The sequence below is a fragment of the Eubalaena glacialis genome, chromosome 12 (genome assembly GCF_028564815.1).
Source record: "Eubalaena glacialis isolate mEubGla1 chromosome 12, mEubGla1.1.hap2.+ XY, whole genome shotgun sequence".
Taxonomy (NCBI): Eukaryota; Metazoa; Chordata; class Mammalia; order Artiodactyla; family Balaenidae; genus Eubalaena; species Eubalaena glacialis.
Window position 1 is genome coordinate 52,254,172 of NC_083727.1, and position 18,088 is coordinate 52,272,259.

The window sequence follows — 18,088 nt, forward strand, 5'->3', positions numbered from 1 at the left end:
TGTTGTTTCCTGGGAAGATGGTTGCACAGCTACCGGGCATCACTCTACAGGGCCAGGTGCTTGTTTAAAAAACAAAAAAGACTTTATTGTTTAGAGTAATTTTAGGTTCACAGCAAAACTGAGTGATGAGTGGAGTTTACAGAGAGTTCCTATGTGCTTCCTGCCCTCACACGCGCACAGCTTCCCCCGCTGCCAACATCTGGTACCAGAGTAGTACGTTTGTTACAATCGATGAACTTATATTGACGCATCTTTGTCACCCAAAGAGATAAATAGTTTACATTAAGGTTCACTCTTTGTGTTGTAAGATCTATGGATTCTGGCAAATGTATAATGACATGTATCCACCACTGTAGTATCATACAGAATAGTTTCACTGCCCTAAAAATCCCCTTTGCTCCATCTGTCCATCCCTCCCTAACCCCTGGCAACCCTTGATCGTTTTACTGTCTCCATAGTTTTGCCTTTTCCAGAATGTCATTTAGTTGGAATCATACAGTATGTAAACTTTCCAGGTTAGCTTCTTTCACTTAGTAGTATGTATCTGAGTTTCCTTTTTGTCTTTTCATGGCTTGATAGCTCATTTCTTTTTAGCATTTGATAATATTCCATTGTGAGGATGTAGCACAGTTTATTTATCCATTCATCTACTAAATCTTGGTTGCTTCCAAGTTTTGACAATTATGAATAAAGCTGCTCTAAACATTCGTGTTCAGGTTTTTGTGTAGATATAAGTTTTCAACTTATTTGTGTAAATACCAAGGAGTGCCATTGTTGGATGGTATGGTAAAGGTTGCTCATTTTTAAGAGGACTAAGTGGGCAGCACTGGCTGTAAATATCTGTTAAAATCTACTTAACCTTTAGTCCCTGGACCCATGATGGGCTTCAGGCATTCAGAAATCCCACCAAAATAATACACAAACTATTGGGTAATGTGCATTTTCTGGGGGTATAGTTCATTGTTTTCATCAGATGCTCAAAGATGCATCAGGAAACAACTCCCTGGAAACTTTGAAAGGAGTGTAGCTGAGGTGCCCACACAGGAGATATGTCAGGCCTATAGTGGTTCTCTTTGCCACCAGACATCCATTATTGGAGCTGGAATTAGAAAATAAGAAAACTAACATTTCTTGAGAACTTACCATGTGCCTGATGCTGTTAGCTCCCACATTAAAAAGAAATAATAATAATAATGCTAAAAACAATAGCTGGGACTTATTAAGAATCCACCAAGCTAAATAGTTTAACTTTATTACTATATCTATAATCTTACCATTATCCTATGTTTAGAAATTATTTTCATTTTATAAAAATGACCGAGGATCAGAAATATTGCATTCCCCTAATTTGTACAGCTAATTATGGGGCTGAAATTCAAATGCAGACCTGTTTAGACTCCACTCCCGAATAACAAAGACAATAAACCCAAATTCCTGCCTTTGATGACTTCCATGAGGGAAGACAGAGCTGCACACCATCTGTGGTGAGGAATTGGACGTGGCTCCCTCTGCTGGAGTGGGGGGAACAGGGATCTCCAAACAGGAGGAGAAAATGTCTGAGCTAAGTCTTCAAGGGCAATAAAGACCTGGCTAGGCAGAGAAGATGGAGGCAGAGATGGAATTTCAAGTAAGGAAGCAGCACATGTCACGGCACAGAACACGAGAAAGAGGCTGAATATATAGTCATACTGCCTATATCACAGCAGCTCCTGACAAGAATGACATGCCAGCTCTTGGGGCAATAGGACAAAGATCAATCATCTCTGGTCTTAAAGAGAAGAAATTTCAAAAGTGAATTCAAAATAGATAAACCAGACTTCATCAAAGCTATAAACCTTTGTGTTTCAAAGGACACCATCAAAAAAGTGAAAAGACAACCCACAGAAAGGGAGAAAATATTTGTAAGTCCTATATCTAATATGGGACTTGTACCAGAGTAAAGACGTTTTACAACTTAACAATAATAAGACAAATAACTCCATTTTAAAAAGGGCAAAAGATCTGGATCGACTTGTCTCTAAAGAGGACATACATATGGCCTATAAGCATAAGACAAGATGATCGACATCATTAGTCATCGGGAACATGCAAATCAAAACCTCAATTAGTAGGAGGCTTCCCTGGTGGTGCAGTGGTTAAGAATCCGCTTGCCAATGCAGGGGACACAGGTTCGATCCCTGGTCCAGGAAGATCCCACATGTCACGGAGCAACTAAGCCCATGCGCCACAACTACTGAGCCTGTGCTCTAGAGCCTGCGAGCCACGACTACTGAGCCCGCAGTGCTGCAACTACTGAAGCCCACGTGCCTAGAGCCCATGCTCTGCAGCAAGAGAAGCCACTGCAATGAGAAGCCTGCGCACCACAATGAAGAGTAGCCCCTACTCGCCACAACTAGAGAAAGCCCGTGTGCAGCAATGAAGACCCAACACAGCCAAAAAAAAAAAAACAAAATAAAACCCGGCAATTAGTTATCATTTCATGCTCACTGGGATGACTAAAATTTAAAAAAGACTATAACAAGTGTTCATGAAGATGTGAAGAAAGTGTAACCCTTACACGTTGCTGTGGGATTGTTACCAGTCCAAGCTTATAGTGCTTGCCACACAACAGGCCAATAAATTGAGAGACAAGGGGTTGGGGCAAGGAATAGTGATCTTATTTGGAAAACCAGGAGACCAAGAAGATCGTGGACTACTGTCCCCAAAACCCATCTCACTGGAGTTAGAGTTCAGACTTCTTTTATACTAAAAGGGGAGGGGTTGTGGCTGGTTGTTGCCAACTTCTTAGTGCCGGCCAGACCCTGGGGAGTATGTGATGATCCTTTGTTCTTATAGCTGTCTATATAGGTCTGCTAACAAAGTTCCTGAAAACCTCCAACAAGACAAATGTTCTCTGTTCCACAACTTTTTATCTCTATATGAATGAAAAGTGTTATACCTTTAAAGGCCTGGGAGGAAGAGCCTTGAGTATGGGCTATTATGTATATTTCAGGCTATAGGCAGCATTCCTTTACAAAGCTGCAGAGCCAGCATGACTAAGCACAGGCAACAGAACAAGAAGGTTAGAGCTAAAGGACTAGATCCAATGTGGAGTCAGGTTTGTTCTTTGTTACAGAATTATAAATGGTTCAGACACTTTGGAAAACAGTTTGGCAGTTCTTCAAAATGTTAAACACAGAGTTACTATATGACTTAACAATTCCACTCCTAGTTATGTGCCCAAGAGAATTGAAAACATGCAACCACACAAAAACCTATACATGAGTGCTCATAGCAGTATCATTCAGCCAAACAGTAGAAAAAACCCAAATATCCGTCAACTGATTGGATAAACAAAATGTGGAATGTCCATATACTAGAATATTACTCAGCCATAAAAAGGAATGAAGTGCTGGTATATGCTACAGCATGGATGAACCTTAGAAACATTATGCAAACTGAAAGAAGCCAGTCACAAAGACCACATGGCATATGATTGTATTTATATGAAATATCCAGAAAAGGCAAATTCACACAGATAGAAAGTAGATTACTGGTTGCCATGGGCTGGAGGGAGATGAGGGAGAATGAGGAGTGACTGCTATTGGTACCAGGTTTCTTTTCGGGGTGATATAACTTTAATCCCCTCAACCACCTACGAGGTAGATACCACTGTTATCCCCATTTTACTGATGAGAAAATTGAAGTAGAGAGAGATGGAGCTGATATGTAAATATAAACCTAAGTATTATCCTTTGATAACACTTTATAACTTTTCAAAGCTCTTTCATGAAAACGGAATAATATACGCAGAAGTGCTTTGTGGATGATAAAGTACTATGCAAATGAAAGTAATTATAACTATTTTAATGTAATCTGATTTGACCTCCATGGTATTGCTGTGAGAGAGATAAGGTGTGTAATATTATACCATTCTGTAGACAAAAGCAAACACATGCAATTGTGAAGTGCAAAGTAAAGTGACTTGCCCAAGGTCACAAAGTTAGTAATGGTATATTCAGAACTAGTACCCACATTTTTAAAGTATTGTACTTTTTTTAGGATGATAAATTCTGTAAGTATTTTTCTTGCCAAGCGTATTTATAACTACATTAATTATTAGAGTTAAAAACAGGTTAGTGCTCATAAATAAATCTTCAAATTATCCCTTCTTCTGTATTTTCAATTCCACTCACTACAGAGGTACCTTCCTTCTTCTCCCCATCCTTTCCCTTTTCTCTAACTCCCAGTCACTGACAGACCTTCACATTCACACTCCAGGAATCAGGGAGGAGCCATCAGGCTTCAGATCCCTCTTAGTTAACACAGGGAAGAGATATTCATCAACTTAACAGAATGAGACCAGATCTTAGCTCTTAAGATAGAGTCAGAGTGCAGTTGCTAGGAGAAAGATGGATGTCTTAAGGTGACTACACAGCATTTGAAAATCACTCTTCAAGGTGATTAAATGTACTTGATTTGAGATTCTAGAGATCAGAAGGGATTAGCAATGTCCCCAAACGTAAGACCCATTAAGTACAGATGAGGGAATTCCCTGGTGGTCCAGTGGTTAGGACTCCACGCTTTCACTGCTAAGGGCACGGGTTCAATCCCTGGTCAGGGAACTAACATCCCGCGAGTGGCGCGCCCCCCGAGAAACAAAAAACCCAAAAAAATCCAACCCTCCCCTCCCCAAGCACGCACACAAATAAATGATAGCATTTATTCTTCCCTTCATCCATGAGACCAGAGCTTGGCCCTTCACTGGCTATTGAGCACCAAAGCTAGAGGCTATGAGACTGTAAGATTTCAGAAAACCCTGCAGTGGGGATTTGGTTTGTGAATGCTGCCTGGGGGCAAAGTGTCTGGTTAGGGAACTGAGGATAGGTACCTTAACTACACCCCTCCCTAACTCCCATCCTCTGTAAAGCTTGGTTCTGGACTTCTTTCCTAAACCTTTGAGTAAATTACTGCCTAAACCTTCTGTAGGGATTGGAGATAAGGCTGTATCTAAAACTGAGAGGCCCCTGCTGGTAGGCATGGGAAGTTTATGGCTGACCAGGAGAGGCCCAGCCCCAGAGGAGATCAGCAGGGGTGATTTATATAATGTTCCACCCAGAAGAGCAGCTAGAAACATCTTACGAGGGACAGAAAACAGAGGGACTGAGAGCATGTCATATAAACATGGCAAAGTCATCCATGTTTAAAAAGAAGAAAACCTCAGCAATTGGTTCTCCCTCAGTCTCTCATTCCCGATCCATGCCCCTTCTTCCAGCTCTCATTCCTGTTCCTTCCCCTCCTGACAGAACAGTGCAGATGCTGAGCACCCACACTTGTCTCTGTCTTTCCTTTTCCTTCTAATCATTACACACTGGCTTCTCCCCTCCCAACTACTCCATTGCAACTACTCTTGATAAAGTAATCCATCGGTGGCAACCATTTTGCTAAAACTACTAGACCAGCATTTCCCAAAGTACATTTCTGTAGACCCTTGTCATGCCTATTTTTAAAAAGAAGGCAATGGTCAAATAATTTGAGAAGCCTCATCTTAGAGATTTACATTCTTATTCACAGACCAAAGATTTTGGGGTGTACTACAATCCCCTCTCTTCTCCGAGTTTTCTCTCCCTGCCTGATTCCAGTTTAGGACATCTTTATCTGACACCTTCAAGCAAGGGGTGAATCACAGCAGCTATCACATTGTATTAGTTAATCCTACCATCCAGCAACTCTTCACTTGTTCTTACGTTCATTTATTGGAGATGGAACTCTCCATCTGAAGCACCTGGGGCTGCCCTCATCACTGGTGTTGGAACACATAGCGTCGACAGCCTGAGCAAATGGACCTGAAATTCAATATTTTCTTCCTTTTCCCCTTTTTTATCCTCCTCACGCCCTGTCCATTTTATTAATGATATAGTCATAGAATTTGCCCATAGATTAAAGTCCAGGTTCCTTATTCTGATTTGATCTTCAAACCCTTTACAAACTGGCTCCATCATTATCATCTTAATTCCATAACTGGGTGACTTTGTTGGGCCAGAGGTGAGAGTCAGATACTCTAGGAGAAGGAAGCATGGTGACCCTCTTCACTGTGTAGTTATTTGCATTCACTGACATGTATCACAACTGGGGAGCCCTCTGGGCAAAGTACTTGAACCCTGTCCACAACTGGGGCTAAGACATATACAGACATGTCTGATTAACTGGGGGTTCCAGGTGGAAGCTAGGTTTCTGGGAAAACACACTGGTAAGTAAGAGGAATCTGGTGCAGGGAGCAAGATAGGGATTGGAGGCAAAGAGGAACATCTCTGTCCTGGAGTCAGACTGCTTGGATTCCAAACTCACCTCCACTGCTGACCACTTGTGTGTCCCTGGGCATATTTCTTTATCTCTTTAAGCCTCCCTTTTCCTCATGTGGAAAATGGGAGCACTTCTAGTACCTACTTCATAGGGCTGTTTGAGAATGAAATGAGCTAAAGTATGTAAAGTACTTAGTGAAGATTCCTGTTATCAGCCAAAAGGCTTTAGCATTAAGGAGCCAGTAGTGAGCAGTTCTGGATAGAGTGGTGGTTGACCCTGGAACTTCCACTTCATTTGTGTGCTCTGGGGAGAAGGTGCCTATGTGTGTGGACTAAGGTTCTGTGATCCTTTGGCACTCAAGAATCCTTTCTGTGGACCGCTCCGCTTGTTCCTCTATCCCCACTCTAACTTCAGAGAACTCTACTGCCATCACCAAATCCTGGACAAACAACATAGTAACACTAGGATATATTCTTTTTGCAAAAGCAATGGCATGGATTTCAACAATCAGATGCAAAGGATCTAGCATTTAGGCAATGACAGCGGCGGTGGTGAGGGCTGGGCAGTGGCCTCTCTGGGTTCTGTTGTAGTCTAAGCCTGCAGGGTTCTAACCTAATTAGCCATGGCGGAGAGCAATGAGCAAGTCCAAAATGGTCACACGAGAGAGCTCCCTCTTTTGCATGAGGCTGGATTTCCTACAGGCTGCCAAGCAGGAAAGAAGAGCCATCAAGACTGGATGAATGATATAAATGAACTTCTTTACAAACCAGAAACAGACTCACAGATTTTGAAAACAAACTTATGGTGATCAAAGGGGAAACGTGGCGGGGGAGAGGGATAAATTAGGAACTTGGGATTAACATACACACACTACTATACATAAAATAGATAACCAGCAAGGACCTACTCTATAGCACAGGGAACTCTACTCAATATTCTGTAATAAGCTATATAGGAAAAAAATCTGAAAAAGAATGAATATTCTATGTATAACTGAATCACTATGCTGTACACCTGAAACTAACACATTATAAATCAACTATACTCCAATAAAATAAAAAAAAAAAGATTGGATGAATGAACCTAAATCTGGTGAAGCCCTGAACACTTGGGCTACAGTTGTATAGTTGAAACAATCATTTATTGAAGACCTACTGTTGCCAGGCCCTGGGCTGGGCACCTGTAATTTACTAAGCACACACACACAAAGTTCTTTCTATTTCACAGATGAAATTAAGCCATTTCCCTAAGGTCACATAGGCAGTAAGTGGTAGAGCCAGGATTTAAATTTTAAGCTGATTTGGAAACCCAAGCTCTTACCTTCTATGCTACCCTGCTTTTCTCCATCTACACCCTGGCCATATTTTTCAGTATTTGACACACTCTTTAGTTGAACTTTGACTATCTCAAATCTGTCTCATCAGATTTGGTCTGCAGTTCTTTCCACCTGTGTTACCTCAAACACCATTTTTATGATGTTCACTAGGCTTTGTTGTGCCCTGCCTACATGAGAGTCACAGTCACCTGTCCCTTCTATCTTAGCTTATTTGCCATAGCTATATATACTCCTGCTGCTTTTATTTATTGACACTAGATTCGGGGGACCACCTACAGCTTTGCTACTCCAAGTGTAGTTTGTGGTCCAGTAGCATAGGCATCACCTGGAGCTTGTTAGACATGTGGACTCAAAGATCACACTCTGGACTTACTGAATTAGAACCTTAATTTTATTAAGATTCTCCATGGGATTCAAATGCGCATTGAAATCTGAGAGGCACTAGTTCAAATCTTTGAGCAGAATCCCTGAAGCCACCAAGCTTTGGGGTAGTTCCTGATCTAGTCCAGAGCTTTCAAAAGCTAATAGGCTGCTGGCGTCAGCAGAACAAGAGCACTCAAGATCACCTGATAATACTTCACCTGCCCCAATACTTAAGTCTCCAATATTTAAACAGGATGTAGTTTTTCATGATGATGGAAAGCAACTGCATTAGGAAGAGACTGTGAAAAGTGCTTCAGTATGAAGAGGGGTTTAACTTACATAAATGATTGTACTGGTTCTAAAATTTGGCTGCCAGTTGGACTCACAGGGGAGATAGGGAGGGAAATTCTGATATAATTGATACAGGGAATGACCTAGGCTTTGGAAATTCCCCAAGTGGTTCTTACATGCAGTGAAGTTTGAGGATCACTTACCTACTGTGAATACCTTCTTCTTTCAGTTAATATAATTCTAGGGTCTATATTGTATTCAGAGATAGTTTTATTTTATTTTTTTTAAATTTGTATTGGAGTATAGTTGATTTACAATGTTGTGTGAGTTTCTGCGGCACAGCAAAGTGAATCAGTTATACATATACATATATCCACTCTTTTTTATATTCTTTTCCCATATAGGTCATCACAGAGTACTGAGTAGAGTTCCCTGTGTTATACAGTAGGTCCTTATTAGTTATCTATTTTATATGTAATAGCGTGTTTTAAAACGAGGTTTCCCATACTTCTTTGATTTTAAGACTCACCTGGAGTAATTGCTAAAAATATAACAACTATGCTTCCTCCCCAGCTGTGTCAGAATCGCCAAGGGCCTGGGAGCTATAATTTTAACTAGCACCTGGGTGTTCTGCTTTTCCTCAGAGAGGAGGTTTGGAAGACACTACCTTCAAAGACCAGTGAATCAGGAGCTCTAAAACTTGCAACAGCTGCCTGATTTTGTCATCTTCCTGTTTCTGGAAGGGCACCTGATCCTCACCCATCAGGAACAAAATGGTTATAAAAGAACAGAAAAAGGGACTCAGCATCATTCCACAAATTTTATTTTCTAATTTAAAAATTTTTTTTTATTTTTGGCTGCGTCGGGTCTTCGTTGCTGTGCGCGGGCTTTCTCTAGTTGCAGCGAGCGGGGGCTACTCATCGTTGAGGTGCGTGGGCTTCTCATTGCGGTGGCTTCTCTTGTTGCAGAACACAGGCTCTAGGCACGTGGACTTCAGTAGTTGTGGCACGTGGGCATCAGTAGTTGTGGTGCGTGGGCTTCAGTAGTTGTGGCACGCAGGCTCTAGAGCGCAGGCTCAGTAGTTGTGGCGCACAGGCTTAGTTGCTCCGCGGCATGTGGGATCTTCCCGGACCAGGGATCGAACATGTGTCCCCTGCATTGGCAGGCAGATTCTAAACCACTGTGCCACTAGGAAAGTCCCCATTCTACAGCTTTCTGAAGGGAACTGTTTTCTTATAAAATGCTCAGGCTGATGGTAATCTAAAGCCTAGCACAGATCTTGGCACAGGGTCACAAATATTTGTGAAATAAATGAATGTGTGGTTAAATAACTCTGAAAAGGAGCACCAGAGGGCTGGAGGAAGGAATCAGCAAGCAGATGGTCTCCCTTAATTCCTGACTTTTGACCTTCTGCTCAGACACAAATTACAGTCACACACATCCAACCACTACAACATATGTTGCTTCAGTAAACTCAACATATGACAAACAGACAAATTGGGAAGTGGTTATTCATTGTGCAAAAGGATGATTTGATTTATAAAAATGATTCATTAAAACAGTGTGGTTTCCAGACTAGCAGCATCAGCATCACCTGGGAACTTGTGAGAAATGCAAATTTTCAGGCTGCCCTTTACCACAGCCTGATTCAGAAACTCTGGGGGTGAGGCCCAGCATTCTGAGCTTTAATGAGCCTTCTAGGTGATTCTCCTGCAACTGAAGTTTGAGAACTACTGTGCTAGAGCATTTCTTTAAATGAGAAGCTCCCCACCTGATAAAAGAATGTTCAAGAACATACTTACTGTCAAAGGAGACCTTATCTGTATTCTATGATTGAGCTTTTCTATGCATCTTCAGAAATCTTCCAGACCGTAGTTCAGTGTTTCTTTAATAAAGCATTTCACACATAAGTATAATTTATTACATATACATTTAATATGAATAAATGTATAGTGTACGATAGAAAAATATCACACCACATTGCACATGGTGAGGGTTAAGTATTCTTTTATGACACTTGTAATGTACTGAGCCATAATGTAAAATATATCTCTTGCTACGAATAATGGTCAAAAACAATTTTAAAAGCACAGCTGTATATGGCACAAGGTTTGGTAGCTCTTATCCATACGAACAGGTAATGACATGTGAATAGGCATACAGAAGGGCTAATTATAAGGATCAAATTGGTAATCCCTGCTAAGGAAGAACATTCCTTAGGTTCTAAAAAGGCTTTTTATTTCTGTGGTCCTGTCTCAGGCTCAGGCAGTGAGTTTGATTTCATAGGTTGGTTGGTTGGTTGGTTGTTTTTTCCTCAGAGTGTCTAGGTTTTAGTGGGAGGAGAGGTAGGCACTTGGCAAATCATGAAGACATCTATGCTAGACTACTACTATGTGTGTAATACTATGTATACCTAACAACTGTTAAAAGCAATTCATTTAGTATTTACATAATGTAGAAATAAGTGAAGATCTTCCAAATGAGAACAAACAGAGGCTATTTATTCAGACCTTGCTATAGCAAGAGATTCTGCCACCATTGTTTGGGTTTGGCAGAGACTCAAAGCCAGACAGGGGAGTGGGGAAGCTTTACAGTGAAAAAAGGGAAGGCTTCGGTGTGCTTTGATGGAGAAGCTGGAGACAGGCTGACTAGGAGTTGGGTATCCTGCATAACTGATTAAGGCAGCATATTTGGCTGGTTGATCCTAATTAGCAAATGGGGGCAAAAAATTGGGAAGCTAGTCCTGATACTCTGGGCCAAATGCTGAAGAGGTTGTGTTTTGGCTTCCTGGATCGCTTGCTGTAAGGGTTGTGGGTTAGAGTTCTATTGTCAGATTGGTCTGGCCATGGTCTCACTACCCATAAAGCAAGGCAACTACTGAACCTGGAAGGCAAGTTTATTCATGTATTTCATATTTATGGTCTCTAGCCAACCTGTCCAGTGAATCAGAGATTAAAATGAGGGTTGAATCTAGTCAGCCCGTAGGTCAAAGTTTCCCTTCCTTGATCTGATTAGTTAACATTGGCAGGGAGGGCACACACCAAACTTTTGGTGAACTGGAAATGCTTGCTGATGCTGAAACATCCTCACTGGCTATAAGTCAGCTCTAGGATGGCTACTCTGAGTCCGTGCTAATCTGACTGAGCCATGAGAGCTGAGGACCCCACAGTGACCATAACCACTCAGCCCTCTGCAGGCCAGCAGTGAAGGGTAAATGGGTCTTGTCTCTACTGTTTTTGCAACTTCTTGTGAATCTATAATTATTTCAAAATACAAAGTTAAAAGAAGAAAAGGATCCATGGCTGCTGTGTAGAGAACAGATGTGAGGCAGGACAGAGGTGGGAAAGCAGGACTGGAAGTAGAGAGTGAACAGGATGTGAAATATAGGAGCCAGCAGAGTGAGGTAAGGTATGTCAAAGAAATCTTTCTGGGGACATAACTATTGTATTAGATCTTAAGATTTGATTGATATCAAAGAGTGGAAACTATATGCTGGGTAAAGGAGGAAGAAGAAAATAGTAGAAATCATGACCTAGTTCACCCTCTTGTTTTGTGCAGGCTCTTACTTAAACCATGCTAGTTAAAACCATTTCTTTTTTCTCTCTTTTTTTTTAAGGTATCTAAAGGAGACTGCAATGTCTCCCACTTATGGACTCCTTTAACAAAGCTCATTAAATGGCAATATTGCTAACATGTTGCCTGTAACCTGGAAGCTGGACTTAAAAGTATTTTCCCACTTCTGTGATTGCCATTTACAACCAGACTGGACTTCATGCTATTCTTCAAATGTTCTCTGAGCTGATTCCACCTGGATTTTTTCCTTCAATTTCTATTTGAAGGCCTAGCTCAATTGCCACCTTGTCCTTGAAGCCTTCTGATTCTCTCTGCCAAAAGAAAGGACTCTTTCCTATGAACTTGGAAATAATTTTATTTGTATATTCCTTACAGCATTTATCAATTCCTTCCTCTGGTTTTCGTTACTTATTGAAAAAAGTATGTCCTTCTTATTAGACTATAGGCAAGTTTCCAGAGGTCAGAGACCCTGTCTTAAACATTCCTGTGCTCCCCACCCTCTCTAATAGTATATGTGATTTCAATGAATGTTAAATGTTGAATGACTGATTTTCTTCCTTATAATAATCTGTATATTGGAAAGTAAGGGGGTACATTCATTTTGGAGTTAGGGTGATATTTTTATGTAGTTTACAGTTACTTCTGTGTATAGTTGTTAGCACTTCCAGGAATACTTCTTCCACCTCTACCCCTGGGGCAAACTCACCGAGCATTGCAACATGAAAGAGTGATACATCTTGATTCATGATATAAATATATTCCACTAGGCCTGGTACCTGAAGTATGTAGGTAATAGAGGAGAAATATTGTTTGAAATGTAGAGAGTCAGAAACTACTCTGTGGAAAATTCTTCCACTCATGAGATGTTAAAATTGTAAGCAGAGAATTTGGTTGTCATTGAGCCTTGTCAAAAAGGAAAAATCTCTCTCAGTAGAAATATATTCAATATGCAGTTTATACAATTGTAAATGTTACCATATTAAAAAGAATCCTGATGGAAATCATGCAAAAATAGAATTTATCAGAATTCTTTTGTTTGTAGAACACAAACCTATAGCAATTATAATTATTATAAATATTAGCTATTTTTTAGTAGACTTTTTTTAGAGCAGATTTAGGTTCACAGCAAAACAGAGTGGAAGGTACAGAGATTTCTCATATATTTCCTACTCTCTCCCTCTCCTGGCCCCCAGAGCCTCCTCCATTTTCAACATCCCCCACTAGAGTGGTACATTTGTTACAAATGATGAACCTACCTTGACACATCATTATCACCAGAGTTCATAGTGAATATGAACTTTTGTACCTAATTTTATAATCATAATTTTATATTTTTTATTAATTAAGGCTCCCCAATTTTATAAACTTCAGGATCCACAAATATTTGTTTTTCAACAAGATGATTTATGTTTTCCCTTAAGTTCTAATCTCTACTGAGATTTCTTTTTTTCTCCTTACGCAAATATACGAACTTGAAATTGTCCATAGTGATCTCTCCTGTTTATTTATGGCCACTCTTCCAAATTATATTTCAATCTGGGCGGGAAATTTCATTAAGTGCTATTTTATGGCTCACTGTGAAATGTCAATCATTTTTTCTTTAAGCAGTTTAGATATGTTGGTAATACATAAAATTAATTCATAAAGGAATAACCTAAGTTTGTTGATACATCGTTGACAACTGGTTTTAGTACACTAATTCTCAGCTTTGTAATCACAAAACTAGGTATAGAACAAGAACAATATTGACAAGTCCAACATACTCATGAAAAGAGAGGAGCCAAAATGCAAACCTGCTCCCAACACTAAAGAAAACCACAGCCCTCAATTCCTCTTTTAACATTGTTTTCATGCTTTCAGAGTGGAGCATAATCCAGTTCCAATGTCTTTCTAACCCATACCTCCCTTCACATTCTCTCCAAGTGTAAGATTGGGGTTTCATTGGGTCATAAGGGCCTTAGGAAGCTAGGGAATGAAAGGATTGCGATGGGTTAGTACCTTTTACCTAGTCAAAGTTCCAACATGTGGGTCATGCTTCGAAATTTCAACTGGAATAATGCTGAGGAAGTTTTTTGTAAATAATAAATGTTGTACAAACGTTACTTTGTTGATGTTACTGTTGTCATTATGATGGGCATAACTTTTCATCTCTGTAAGATCAAATAAAAAGAATTGTTCAGGGCTTCCCTGGTGGCGCAGTGGTTGAGAGTCTGCCTGCTAATGCAGGGGACATGGGTTCGAGCCCTGGTCTGGGAAGATCCGACATGCCGCGGAGCGACTAGGCCCCTGAACCACAATTGCTGAGCCTGTGCTCCGCAACAAGAGAGGCCGCTATAGTGAGAGGCCCGCGCACCACGATGAAGAGTGGCCCCCTCTTGCCGCAACTAGAGAAAGCCCTCACACAGAAACGAAGACCCAACACAGCCATAAATAAATAAATAAATAAATAAAAATTAAAAAAAAAAAAAAAAGAATTGTTCATTTTGTATCAGAAGAGATTTAGCTCTTAATGGAGAAAATCCTGGCACTGAAACAAAGTAATAAGAGGCATAACATTAAAGATGATTTGCTAGGCTTTGACAGTGAAGGTTATTGTCGGGTAGAGAGAGGGGGAAAAGACTGGAAATAATTGCATGTACCTACTTATTAATTTGGTTCTTTCCAGTCTCTTTGAGGCTAACTACATTAAGCAGAAAATTAAATCATGTTGACTATAGCTACACAAATGTATTTTGGTATGTATAAATGTTAAGTCAACACCAGTAGTTACAAGCATGACTTGCAAGGAAGGAAAGATTCACTCTAAGGAAAAAGCAAATTATCAGGAAGAACCAAAAAATAGGCAGGTTTTCTACACTTGAGAGGAAATATCTACCTAGTAATTAAAATGAAATTGATTAAAATACTCATTTACAGACACATATAAAGAAAATACAAAAATGCCTTTTAACATGTCCTATTAGACTAAACAAAATGTGTTTGTAGCTCTGGTTCTACCATATTCACTCAGTACTATTAAATATTTCATTGAAATGATATCTTAAAAGAAACAACTGTTTAAAAAGCAATTAAAAAAAATCAGTCAGAAAAAATTGTGATTAATTAAAGGTATGATTCAGATTCGCTTTGGGGAATATTTGGGTGATCTGAGTTTATCTATGATGAATAACATTAAGTTCTAAGACAGACTGTGTTTATACATTTTCAAATCTTTAATCTTTTAATTTGGTTAAAAAATTCATATTTTGGATAGGTCTGGAGTTTAGCAAATAAATGTGATTTGTTCAAAATTTGGTTTCATGGTTCAGTTTAGTACAAACCACTCATATGCATGACCCCAAACTGCAGTGAAAAGATTACTCCTGCAGAAAAAGTCAGGAGGGGAATATTTATCATGAATAATTTATATTGACACAAGGTTATAAAACTGATGTATTATCTTTATCCAAATGCAGAGTAAAATGTATAATCAGAGTAATAAAAAACAACCAGTTCAGCATTATTAAAACAAGACTTAATAACAAATTCAACATAAACAAAAGGAACTTCAGGATCCTGCCCACTGCAGTTGAGCCAATTGTATGACAGGCTTGTTTCTGAAGCAAGGCAAATTGTTTTGGGCATATCAGCCTTGGGTGATCACAGTGCTGTGCTGACCTCATTGTCCAATCCTCTCCCCCTCACCTCTCTGTTTAATTTCTTCCCCTCTAATACAGTCTTTGAAAACTTCACACAGAAAAAAGTGAGGAGGGGAATGCAGAGAAAATGATGTTCTGAAATTTTCTTTCAAAATGGGTAGTTACGACATTTGAGAGGGAAGAGAGAATACATGTGAATATAATCTATTATGAAGGAAGTCGTCACTGATTATGATAAATACTATTTTTAAGGACATGAAATAAAAGATGACATGTGACCAGATTTCTCTTCCAACAGTGGAAGGCGTATTGAAAGGAACCTAGTAAATAGACTATATAGCCTTAAAATGAGTTTTTAAAAATACAGTGTAATATCTGTTTGTTGCATTGGTTTTCCAGTTTTCACTATAACTCCCTTTAATCTTCACAACGACTCTGTGAGGTGACTCGGGTGGGCCTTTCCTTTTGGTCCCCTGAGGGGAGGGGGAGATGCTGCGATAGGCTCCAGCCAGGGCTGCCGCGGGCCCGTGGGGGTCATTCACGGATCAGGGCGCCAGCCCCCTCGGCTCCCAGCTTAGCTGACACCAGCCTCTGGGATCTCACAGCCGGCGAGGGCAGAGGCCGCGGAGAGCGACTGCTCCCCCAGCCGTCTCTCCTCGCAGTGCGGATTCCTGCCCACACTCCGCACGCGAGGGCCGGCCGCTCTCAGGGAAATGCGAGGGTCGGCGACGAGGCGGTGGTCAGGGCACTGGCTTTGTGGCGTCAGCGTTATCTGGGTTTGAATACCCAGACGTTTCCTTACTGTGCTTCACTTTAGGCAATCTCTCTCAGCCTCCATTTCCTCATCTGGAGAGCGGGCATGCTTTGATTCATTCCAAGGGGTTCGCCGACCATTGAATGATTTAAAGCAATGAAGGTCTTTGCCTACTGCCTGTGTCGAAGAAAATGCTATAAATATTATTAGCTCTGGGATAGGTAGGTCACCATCTCTACCGGCTTGGGGAATCTCCATCTGCAAAATGGGCGCAATGTAGATCGCAGTCTCTTAATAGCAAACGTTGCTTTGCCAAAAGACCCCTACAACCAAACCCCTCACCATCCCTCCCCACCGCCCTGCTCCCGCGCCCTATTCTGACGGACCAGTGTTTCCAAACTGGAGGAGCGGATCCGGAACTTAAGGAAACATTCTTATCAACCAGGGAAATTGAAAAGTGAGAGTGCAGGACAGGGTGGGTAGCGATGGGAGACAGGGGAGGCAAGGAAGCCTCACCTCTGCTTCGAATGGGTGCGACGCCGGTCGCAGTCAGGTGAACCGCCCGCGCCCACTGCTCGGCCCGGAAGCCTCGGCTGGGACCCTGTAAACCGACCCTCAGGACCCGGAGCTGGACCCTGGGAAAGGAAACTGAGGAGGGAGGGGGAGGGACTTTAGGGGTAGGGGAGGGGCCTTCAGGGAGGGTCTACCAGAGCTTGAGGGGCGGAGCTGAGGCTAAGCGGGCAGGGCTAAGGGCGGGAGCTCGCAGAGTTCTTCGGCTGCGCGCCACGTCTCTCTCAGCGAGCTGGTTGGGGAGAGGCGGGGGGCGGAGGAGGGAAAAACCGCGCGGGGAGGGAGCTATCTCTTCTCGCGAGAGCTGGGACCGCAGCGGCGGTGGCGGCGGCGGCGTGTCCGTGAGAGTGGCGTGGGGGCGGGGAGGAGAGGCGGCGGCGTAGGAGCTACGCCACACGCGGCCGGGGCGCTGGGAGTCCGAAAGCAGAGTGGGGTCGTGGCGGCGGTGGTGAGAAGAGGGAGGCGGAGGAGGGGGTGCCATGGCGGGGCAGCAGTTCCAGTACGATGACAGCGGGAACACCTTCTTCTACTTCCTCACCTCCTTCGTGGGGCTCATCGTGATCCCGGCCACATACTACCTCTGGCCCCGAGATCAGAATGCCGGTGAGTCCCGCCGGCAGCAGCCGGTGGACCCGCGCAGGCTCCGCCGGCCCCTCCGGGCCGCGCCGCTCCCACCCTCTCCGGCCCAGCCCGCCGCGCCCGGGGTGATACCGCACGCGCGGCCGGGCCTCGAGTCCAGGCGTCCGCCGCCGGCGGGGCCCGGGCTCGGCGGTGTTTCCCTCTGTGCTTCTCCGGGTTCCTCTCCACCCCCTTCATTGTCCTCCTCGGGAGTTTCGCTTTGCACCCTATCCCCCATTGTTCTGGACGCTGCTTGCAGCCTCGTTTTGCCTCTTTGTCTTCTCTGCCTCCGGTTTTATTGGGTATTTTTCTTTACGGAGGGAGCAGGGTGGGATAGGGAGGATGGGAATTGGGAGGTGAGAGAAGAGTTGGCCAAGGAGGAAGCCGAGCGTGCAGGCTCCACTCTGAGCCCCCAGGCCACGGTTTTCTTCCCCCCACAGCCCAGTTTCCCTGTTGCAGCGGTCGTTACAGATGTTTCGGGCACCGTCTGAGCTGGGTGGCAGGTATAGGACTCCAGCTGAGCTCGCCAACCGCCCCTCCCCCCGTGCCTTTCCCCCGTTGCTTTTTCATTTGTTCACTCACACTGGGGGGGGGGGGGTGTTGGAAGCGATGCCGTTATTACCCTTAGGAAAAATTAGGCTTTTCTCTATTTCCGTTTCTTTG

At 42.5% G+C, this 18,088-nt stretch overlaps 1 protein-coding gene across 1 annotated transcript in view; it reads left to right on the plus strand.

The window, feature by feature from the left end:
• The first annotated feature begins 17,159 nt into the window (after positions 1-17,159).
• SEC63 (SEC63 homolog, protein translocation regulator) overlaps positions 17,160-18,088 on the plus strand; it is a 68,809-nt gene continuing 67,880 nt past the window's right edge. The window contains exon 1 of the mRNA XM_061206759.1: positions 17,160-17,410. Coding sequence (XP_061062742.1) covers positions 17,287-17,410 — 124 coding nt within the window. The 5' untranslated portion in view covers positions 17,160-17,286. The remainder of the gene's footprint in view (positions 17,411-18,088) is intronic.